Below are 10,819 nucleotides of genomic sequence, written 5' to 3'. Positions count from 1 at the left end.
AAGTTAAATATCCCTTTCTTTCTTGGTCCGTCCATTTCTTTTGTTTTAGGAAGTATCCGTATGGCTTTCTGTTGATAATGGTGGTGTAACCTGGAATGCATCCAGCCCTGTTGAACTGGGGGTCAGAGCCATACACTGAGACATGGATCTGTTCTCCTTCACAATTAAAGCCAGTGCTGGCTATTTACATCCAAATATACTTTGTGCAGCGCCTTGTTTACACAACAGTATCTCCTCTCTTCCTCTCTCTCTTTCACCCTTTCCCCTTATTCGTAGCTCCTCCTCCAAACCATCATTCTAACAACTATACATTCTTTCTCCCCTTCCACTCTTACTCTGAATGTCTTAGTCACTGCATGCTGAGGCTTCCTGTTGCCTGTGGGGATTTTGGGGAATTTGTGATGACAGCACCTCTCCCTCTGCGGAGGAGTTGCCTTGAATATCTAAGGAGAAGCGCAAAAAGAGACGCTTTCGAATGCTGAGCGCGTCCGCACGCACGTTTCTTGGTTTTAATGAGACCTTAGACACTTTTCAAGCTCCTCATCATGAACTGTTGCCTGTTGGACTTCCCAGCACATTCTGAAGTACTCTAAGGTAAGATGGTCCTCAATCTGTTTTAATATGCAGAAGTCAGTCTGTATAGGGCAGAGGCTTTAGCTTTAATGCTGACCTGCTGGAGACTCTTCAGTGCAGGTGGATGATGGTTAAAGTTCATGACAGAGAATACTGATGAAATGCATACTTTGAAGTCACTTTGATGAAAGTGTCTTCCAAATGAACACATTTTAAGTTTCATTTGCTTCTAGATGTGAAAGTGAAATATCAGGGCTCATTGGGAAACATTGTTTCATATGATTTCCACAATTTTAGATCACATATTTAGATGTAGTTCACATATTCTGTGACGTGAAATGACATTCTGCATTTACTGCATCTAAAACTGTTTTAAATAAGTTAGTTATTGTATAAATATTTATGCGTGCAGCTTGAACAACGATGGAAAGACTACATAACAGAAGCCTGTTTCTTATGATTGCCATTTTTATATCTCCCAATGTGGATTTATATCTTGCAACATGACAGTTATATTGCGCAATTGTGTTTTTTCCTCTTAAATTTCAATTTATTTCTCATAAATAATTCAAACTTTATATCTCACAATTGCATCTTTATATCTCACAAAGTGACTTTGTCTTGCAATTTGATTTATATTCCTCCGTTGTGACTCTCTCCAATTGCAACTTTATTTCTCGTATACTTTATACTTTACCTCACAATTATATATTTATTTTTTTACTCCGAGGAGGAAACGGGACACATTTTAACACTGCAGGACCATTTAAAATAAACTGAAAGTAAAAAAAAAAAAGTGATTAAAAGTACTAAAAGAAAATGGTGATGAGTTACAGGACGTTATATATTATATAAACTTTCCCTTGTATGTTCATACAAATTTTAATCTCACTAAGAAATCTAAACTAAAATACATCAGGAACATAGCCTATGTAAGAAGCTGCAGGATTACTTCAACTTACACGTGTCAATAACTCTGTGTACGCTTTTTACTGGACCATTACAGTTCTGGTGAAATGTACACTGTGTAATGAATTAATAACGATCTCTGTAAAATGAATGGGAATGGCAGCGTTAACAGTCACTCACAGTGTGTAAAGTGAAAAGAAAACACTGTTCGCCCCTTTTCATGTCTTGCAACACTTTGCGCTCAACGAGAAACTTGTAGAACGCTTGAGTGACATTCACAGTGCAGAATCCTCTTTGGCTGTTTGGATCAAGTCTTTTATACAGCTGGGAATGAGGAGGCCTCCTTTTACTGTGGCTTTGGAGAAAAACGGGCTAAAGGAAAGGAGGTGAGAGGACTAGATCTAATCAGGGTTACTCTTGCAACACTGTTTCTCATGAGAGACAAAGTATTTGGGCAAGAATAAGTTAATTGCAACATTTAAATATGAATCCTGTCATATTGAGTGACTGATTATTTAAAATTATATTAAAGCCAGTATTCTCTAGGTTAGGTTTTAGTAGTTTTTAAGAAGATTTATTTTAAGATTTTAGGCTAAAATGAAATGCACGTGAAAGGAAAAATATAAACTTTAGGTTCTGTGACTGGTCACCAAAATTGTCACCATTTAGTCACCTTTTTGTTCATTTTAAATGGTCTGATTTGGCTGATTATTTTTTAGTCATCTTCCATAAAAATGGTGTTTTAAGTAGTTTTAAGTGGAGTACAGCGTTTTGCGGGATATCTTCCAAAGTGCTTATTGTCATGTATTCTTGTGCATAGTGATATTTGACATATAGTGCTGCATATTTCATAACCTCTGTTATATACCATGTGTGATTTCATATGAACTTGTTTGCATGTGTGTCACAGGGACATGGGAAGTCAGAGCTGAAGATGGCTGTGAGTCACTGACCTTGTCCGGTGTTTGGTCATAGTTCTATCAGCTTTTAAAGTTTAAATGTTTTGTTAAGGGCAGGTGTGTGTTTTCCTTTCTCTTGATGAAACTGGACCATGTTTTTGTGAGTGTGTGACATGATAAAGACAGAATGAGAGCAAAGCGCAAGGCAAAGTGTTAAATGAGTGAAGGCCACAGTCAGGGCTGCCAGCTGGCCCCATTCTCACATTTAACACCACAGCACATAGAGCTCTGATTTTCTATGCATGCTTGGAAGTACATATTCAGTCTTTCCATCTGTTGATGACCGCTGGAAAAAGTTTCATGCAGGAAGGTGCAGAAAAGTGTATCAGTTAGTGAAATATTTGTTTTTATACAGTATGTCCTCTGAGTTAGACAGCTAAAAAAAAAGTCAAGACTTGGAGATAGACCAATATTGTCTTTTTATGACTTATATGTATCATAATATAAATAATATATTATTATATAATACATAATACTATATATTATACTTAAGTATATATATATATATATATATATATATATATATATATATATATACACACAGTACATATATATATATATACACACAGTACAGAATATATAATATACATAATAAATACTTGTCAACTAAATGAACACAAAAATCATCTTCATCTATGTTTTGGGCATGTATATCAACCGCATATATAATATCTTTCATCTTTGAAAGATGAAAATAATTTTTGTGACCATTTATTAGATTTTAGTTTAAGTTTTTTTTAGTTTTTTTTACATTTGTTATATATATATATATATATATATATATATATATATATATATATATATATATATATATATATATATATATATTGACAGCAATAACTAGATTCATTTAAGTTGGTTAACTGTTAAATTAGTTGTTGGTTTTAATGCTAATATATTTATGGAAAGTTGTTTTGATTTCTAAATAGGCACAAACATGTCTTTGTTTTTGGGCAAGTCTCAGTTAGGAATGAATGGCTCTTATTTAAATATTTGAGTAGTTAGATTCTTTTTCTATCTAGTAAAATGTTGCCGGTTTTTGGTTAAAAGTGTAAAAAGTATCTTTTCAAAATTATACACATTATTTTATAATGGGTGGATGCGAGACTACATGGGATATTTGTAAATTTTTAAATTTCATTTTTCACATTAGATTACTACTTAAAGGTGCTACGTTTTTTAGGCTGAAACATTTTTTGTCACATACAGCAAACATCTCCTCACTATCCGCTTGCTGCCTGTCCCCTGAACACACTGTAGACAGCTCAGGCTCCACAAACGGCAACAAAAACAAACTAGGCCAGCCTGGACCACGAAACATAACAAACAGTGTTCTAGGGGGGTGGGTGGCGGGGGGTGGGGGATGGGGGGCGTTAGTGCGCGTGCACATGAAGGGTAGTGTGGGAGTGGAGGAGAGGGAAGCATGAAGAGAGGGAAGTTAGCTAGAGGAGAAATGTCCTAGAAATCGACAACAACTAATGTTAGAATTATATTCTCTTGAATTTTGATATGGCCGACACATGACCAAAGAGACGTGGCCTATCAGATGAAATTCGCATACTAAATTGATAAATCTGACAAAAACAAACCAATCACATCTTAATATAGCACAATTGATTGGCATGATTTAACCCTATCAGTCAATTGATAGGAACGTCCTGCCAAGAATAATCTTGGTCTTTCACAGTTCATTTAGGCTAAGGTGTCAGAAAGGAATGTTCTTTCTTTCTTAACCAATCAGACACATTTCCTGCGGTTTAATGTGTGTTTTTGTGCAGTGTGGTTGGAGGGTAATGAGGGGGTTAGCAGGGTTTCTAACCACAGCCTGGTCTGGGACATTTAGGTCGTCTGATGAATGGACGGGTACATTGTAAATCAGCCACTGGAGAGCGAAGAGCCAGATTCCTCATAGCACTGATGTCACCATCGTCGTGCCTTTAACAGATCCAGACTTGAACGCTCTCAGCCTGAGCCAGATGTTCAACCCCTCAGATCCCCTGTTATTCCCTCCTCTACTTGCGCAAGATTCCCTGTTATTCCCTCTCTGCTTCTCTGGGATTGCGTTATCCCTTCTCTGCGTCGGTGAGATTCTCTGCTATTCCCAGAGTGACTCCTTGGGATTCAGTCTTTTTCCATCTTTGAGATTCCTCTCTGGGTTTCCTAGTTAATATATTTCTACCTGTTTTACTCCCATTTCTCCTCATTGTACTGTATAGGCTATTTCCAGCTCCTTCTATAAAGATTAGAATAATTATCTGTGAAATACATGTGCATTTCCATAAAATCCCATAAGCAATGCTCCAATGTATCCTTATCGCATTTAAAGCAATATTCTGGGTGAAACTGTACATATTTGGTATACTGACGATTACCACAAAGAACATAAAAAAAGTAATTCAGACATTTATATCAAATGCTATTTTTTGTCTTTGTTGGACTACTTCCGATTTTCCATAATGTCCCATTATAAGGTGCAATGCTGAAATGCATTTTCCTAAATTTTCATGAGAAGAAAACGCAACTTGAACCCATCTAAGATGCATTTCTGTTGTATGATGGTCTAACTGGTCTCAGCCAGACTGACCAGCTAAAAAATGCCTAAAACCTGCAAGGAGATGCTACCTTTGGTTTAAAAAATATATATCAACAGGACTGAGAACTACTCCATCAGAAAAGTTAAACATGATTGCTTTGGAAAGGCATCTTTTTAAGTCTGCTAAATTAAATAATCACAGTTAAGTAAATGTACCTAGCTTAAAAATAAAATAAAAAATCATGCAGACATTCAAAGCAAACTCATTACAACTTATGTTCTTTCTTTTCAGGATGATTTGCACAAAGTGCTAATTTGTAAAGAGGAACCAGTTCAGTCCAAATGGTGGAGCATGGCAGTTTCTGGCATTATACAAAGGCACTTTTGGATATTCCTTATGGCTAGCTCTAAACTGTAGCTTGAAATATGGACAGTCGACCTATGATGACTTTAGAAGGACAGCGGTCATCAGCGTTGCAAGAGGCCCCCAAAATGACTTTCTCAGTAGAGCTTTCAATGGCAGACTCGACCGTGGATGGAAACCTGACATTAAAAGATAACTCAGATTCTCTATTATCTGTTATAGATGACCAAACACCACTTGAGTTGAAGAACAAAAGTTCATTAGAGAAGATCAATCAAATTGTGCCAGTGCTAATGAACAAGGATGGACCTTGTCTTCGAATCTCGAATCTTCTCACAAAAGAAAAGACAAAGAAATGCATTAAACATAAAGCCAATTCTGCTCCAATATCAAGCCCAAAACATGATATGAATGGCATTTTTCATGAATCTGACCTCCAACTATACAGTGAAGCAGGGATCAGCTGTTTTTTTACTTCCTCGGATAGGTCAGTGACCAACAACCTTGATGTAGATCCATCAAACACCTCGTCTACTAATCCTTTCTCTTGTTTGACTGTAAGGTCCATTTCAGATCCCGCTCACTCTTTTGCATCCTCTCCATTGGGACCGTCCCACCTTGAGCACCCACACTCTGCTCCTTTACCAGTCTCTAAGGGGGCCGATCTACCCCGAATTATCAAACACAAGCCCAGCTCCATTACCTTTGCAGATTATGACAGCTTTTTGGGTTTGATCCAGAACGCCCGAGCCAATGAGAGTTCAGATGCTTGTGAGACCTCTTCTGAAGATGAAGGCCGTGGCGATGAGGTGTTCCCAGAGTGCAAAGAGTTTCTCCCCGGCTCCAGACGAAATAGGGGTGGATTGGAGAAGCAAAAGAGAAAAGGAACCTGTGGACAAGCGAGTGGAGAAGAAAGTTCCAGCACCAACCTCCCACCGACCAGCACCAGCAGTTATGAGGCCGAAGAGGAGAGCAGCAGTGCTGAGGTGAGGATGCAGTGATAGTTTGATGTTTTATAGGCCTTTTTGAGATTTGTTCAAACTTAGCAATGTCTTTAAACAGGATATCTGGATTGGTTTTCAATGTCTGTAAAGATTTTATATTGCTCTCAGTTCAGCACTGTACTAATATTCCTCAAATGTTTTGGTTCAGGTTTGTTCTCAAACTATTTCATTCAATTATAAAGTTCTGGGATTAATTTAAGCTACATGTTTTAATGTATGTGAGTACATTCAACATTTTTTGGTGATCATTTCAGCTTTAGGTGTCATCCAGGTTTTTCTTGGTCATGGAAAATCTGAAAATATTAGGGAGTTTTTGTGATTGCCAGGTCTGTAAATGTCATAGCAGTTAATACAATCTTAAAAGTCATGAAAAAGTAGGCTAATAGATATTTCTGTGGTAAACATAGATTTTTCTCATTTGGATTTGGATATTTTAGTGGCTAGATTTTGGTCTTGCTTGCTCACAAGCCATAGATGATGTCTCACTTGACGTTAACAAATTGTTTTTTCAAGTCAATTATTTCCATTAAAGGAGCTGTATGTAGGATTGTGGCCAAAACTGGTACTGCAATCACTTTAAAAATACTGTAGAGAGGTGTATCCCCTCCCCCTCCCCCCTGACTCGAGGTTGCCAGATAAGCTGCAGGATTCAGCAGAAACGTAGGCTGCTTCAATGTTCATACAGGTCAACTTGCAGCATGTGTAACTTATAGGGTTGCCAACTTCAGAAAAGGAAAATACAGGACAATCGTGGTTATTTATAGGAAAATGAGGGACACTCAAAACTGTACATCATTTCAGTGTCTGCAGTTAAATATGTGTTTAAAAGGTTATCAGACATGAACACATTTGTATTGCTTTACCTATTTATGTATTTAATTCATACATAAAATACAAAAAGTCATACATAAAAAAATTCACATTACAAACAAACCATCATTCAAAATAGCAGCATTTATCTAAAATAGAAAGCTTTTTAACATTATATAGGCTTACAGTTCAAAAGTTTGGGAGATTATTTTTTTGGAAAAAAAATTTAAAGAAAGTATTTGCCTACTTTTATTCAGCAAGGATGCATTACATTAATCAAAAGTGACAGTAAAAACATTTATAATGTTACAAAAGCTTTCTATTTACTTTCTAAGGCTTTTTTTTTTTACATTAATAATAATCAGAAATGTTTTTGGAGCATATTATTCCTTCAGGTAGATTACATGTTTTCTTGCGTGGCTGGATGTTAGACTCATGGCATGAACAATAATCACGTTGTTTGCATTCGCCAAAATTGTTTTGCCGAAATCAAAACGTGGACAGTAAAAGGTTATTACCGTTAGCGCGAGACGAGTCCGGCTTGAAGCGGAAGCAACCAGACAGCAAAGGATTATGTTCGCAAATCAAACAATGATTTGTCTAAAAACAGTGATTAAAAAAACTGTGATTGGATGATGACAGGTGTCGGTGATCATTCTCAAGTGTCGTGGTCAGCACTGCTGCTGTTGCTATTGTATCAGTCAGTGGTTAGATCAGCTTGTCAAAAAACGGGACATGGGAGGTCACGCACGGGACAAATATATTAGGCCCAAAATACGGGACGTCCCACCTAATTCGGGACAGTTGGCAACCCTAGTAACTAAGTCCACGATATACTTTACGTGAAGAACGAATGACGAATCTTTTTTTTTCTGAGGTAAAGTTAGGCTTCTGTCTCTGTTGTTTTCCTCAGCGTCTCCGCATAATGACAGAGAAACGGGCTCCATATGCATTGCTAATACGTCCATGTGAGCTAATGTTACGTTACTTTGCACGAACATGCATAACTTTGTTCGACTGTCATGAATATATGAAATGTCCATTGACATCAAGTACAAGTTAGCCAAGCATAGATGAATCTTACCTGTCCAGGAGAAAATTAGCAACGTCGCGTCTGTGTTCAAATTCTTCTTCGTTTTCAGCCGTCTCCATCTTTCAAAAGCATCTCCAATACAAATTCTGTTTTTATTTCGGACTTTGTCACGACGAATTTCTGAATTATAACGAGGTCTTTTTGATTTAGTAACGTTAGACATTTTTATCCGACTAGAGTTAGGGTAGGTATACCCTAACAGGTAACAGAGCTGGCAACCCGGATCCCGAAACACTACTGACTTCGTGATTGGTCGATAGGTGGAGGGAGGCGCATCAGGCCAAAACACAAAATGACAACATCAACATCAGTTGAGGGCTGCAAGTCCACTTTTTAAATGACAATATCCTAGCCATACTACTGTTGTCAGTGATATAAGTATTTGAAATGAACATGATTTCTTAATGTCTGGTGACACATCAGGGCCATTTTATGATTAATTGAAATGGATTTCTTACATACAGCTCCTTTAAGTCAGTTAAACAGGATCACAGATCTGTCTGAAAGACTTGGAATTGGTCTGAAACTAAATTATTTTAAAACTCATTTTCCAGAAAAGTATTGGAGTACTTTTGCATGGAAAAGTACTGGAAATTCATTGGTCAAAAAGTGTGTAAACTTTGGCTAGCTATTTTTGGGTCTTGTGAACTTTATTATTTTTTTTCTTTAGAAAGTTAAGAATTTTAAGATACATTTTAAACATCTCTCATAGACATTGCTAGGATGTGCAGAATTCAGATTTTAACTGAAAGAGATGACATCATAGTATTTGCATACAAAATTGCGAAACTTGGTAAACTTTCTTGCATTTATTTTTCATAATGAACTGAGAAAGCACTGCTATATCCTTTAGGAAAATCTTGAATCTTTTACCACTTTTTTTGTATACAAAGTAATAAATAGAATGCTTGAATATATAGAATTAACCAGGAATGGCTGGTTATTTGTATTAGCTAAAACATTCGCTGTGTGAGGCCTGCAGTGTACTAGAGCTGTGAATGAACCACCAGCTCAACAACCACATATTGTCATGCTGATAGACCGTTCATGCCATAAAGGCCAAGCTTTCCTGAGCATTTGTCATAGCCTCTTTTTCATGGAATGCCAAGTCTGATGTCCTTCCTGTCGCCTGTCAGTGCAAATGTCTATTTAGCAGTGAACTTAGCCTTCTATTACTTACAGATCCATTTAGTTGGAGCCAGTCATGGATGATTTGCATCTTTCTCCTGAACTCCTGCCTGACCTCCCCATCCCAAGTTTATTGTTCTTTAAAGAGGTGTCACATGGACATACTGTACATGAAAACACAGCATATTCCCTACCATGCTTGGTTAAGAGCTCCTGTAAAAATGTCCCATACCATTCATACCAGAGATAACCAGAACAAAGTGTAAAGTTGAGCCGATCACACCCTCTTACTCTGTTCTTATCGCTATATAAACTCAGTCAACGTTGTTCAGTATAGATTCAGTTTGACATCTTTTGCTATTGTTCGTTCTCAACCACAGAGGGAAATGCAGGTGTAATTTTGTAGAAGAGAACATCAGCATTGGACCTTATCAGATAAAAGTAAATATAAGGGGAGCCTGCATCAGAAACCTGCATAATGCTATGGAGAATCAGAATCATGTCTGAATCCAATTTTTTTTAAATAAATGTTTGTTTATATATATATATATATAGATAATCATTTTATTCTGACATCTGCCTTTTTTATTATTCATTGTTTTTTATTTTTGTAATCTGCGTGAATTTTAGGTTTTGCAGCTACGTACAGATATTGTTACATTCAAGATGACTTTCAGTTTAGATTGTGGTAGGGCATTTTGTGCAGCAGTTCTTGAAAGGCTGTTTATAAATCTGTTTAGTGTTATTCTGAAAATAATTTCCATACAGGGAAAGAAGAAACGGGTATCTTTTCTTTATATATACTAAAAAGTATTACTTTAGAAGTAAATGTGAATAATAGTTTTATGAATAAAATGTAATTTAAATAATTTTATATTAAAAAAATAATTAAATATTAGATTAAGAAATTACATTTACATATACATGTATGTCTTTAGCAAATACAACAAAGAGCCAGTAAAACTCTCAATTTGTTTAAAATTATTTAATTACAAAAATTACTATATTTTTTAAAAAAAGTATATTTCTAAAGTACTTCTAAAATACTTATTTTTAGTACTGCACAAAAATGTCAAACCAAGACAGGCCAATTACATCTGGGGTTGTGATGGCTTACAGTAACTGCTCAGTGTCCATGGTGTAATTACAGTAGTTAGTAGAATTGTCAGAGGTTAAATGATTTTTCTAAAGCAGGTGTGTCCCTCTGTGCTGCACATGCTCAACTCTCCCCTCCTGTTACTCATTCTTTGTTCATGCATGATTCAAGATGAACGTGTGAAAGAATGCGGTGCCCCTCACCTGAGCGCCGACCTTGCTTCATTTGCACCTTCTCAAGAAATACCAGAATGAGCTGTCAGTGGATATGAACAGAAACAATCAAAGAAACGTTTTAAAATTTTTGTAAAAAATGTATATATATATATATATATATATATATATATATAT

At 36.3% G+C, this 10,819-nt stretch overlaps 1 protein-coding gene across 2 annotated transcripts in view; it reads left to right on the top strand.

The window, feature by feature from the left end:
• Positions 1-353: 353 nt before the first annotated feature.
• The window catches only part of stard13b (StAR related lipid transfer domain containing 13b), a gene marked incomplete at its 5' end in the record, with an annotated part of 88,341 nt that continues 77,875 nt past the window's right edge, over positions 354-10,819 (top strand). Inside the window, 3 exons of one of the 2 annotated variants that reach the window (XM_081370310.1) lie at positions 1,796-1,868; positions 2,393-2,422; positions 5,267-6,324. In XM_081370310.1, coding sequence (XP_081226436.1) covers positions 5,401-6,324 — 924 coding nt within the window. Of the gene's footprint in view, positions 595-1,795; positions 1,869-2,392; positions 2,423-5,266; positions 6,325-10,819 lie in introns of those variants that run through there. The other variant, XM_081370309.1, reaches the window with a different exon arrangement.

Source organism: Scardinius erythrophthalmus (genome assembly GCF_964197995.2).
Source record: "Scardinius erythrophthalmus genome assembly, chromosome: 7".
Classification (NCBI taxonomy): Eukaryota; Metazoa; Chordata; class Actinopteri; order Cypriniformes; family Leuciscidae; genus Scardinius; species Scardinius erythrophthalmus.
This window is presented reverse-complemented; position numbering and strand designations above follow the sequence as displayed.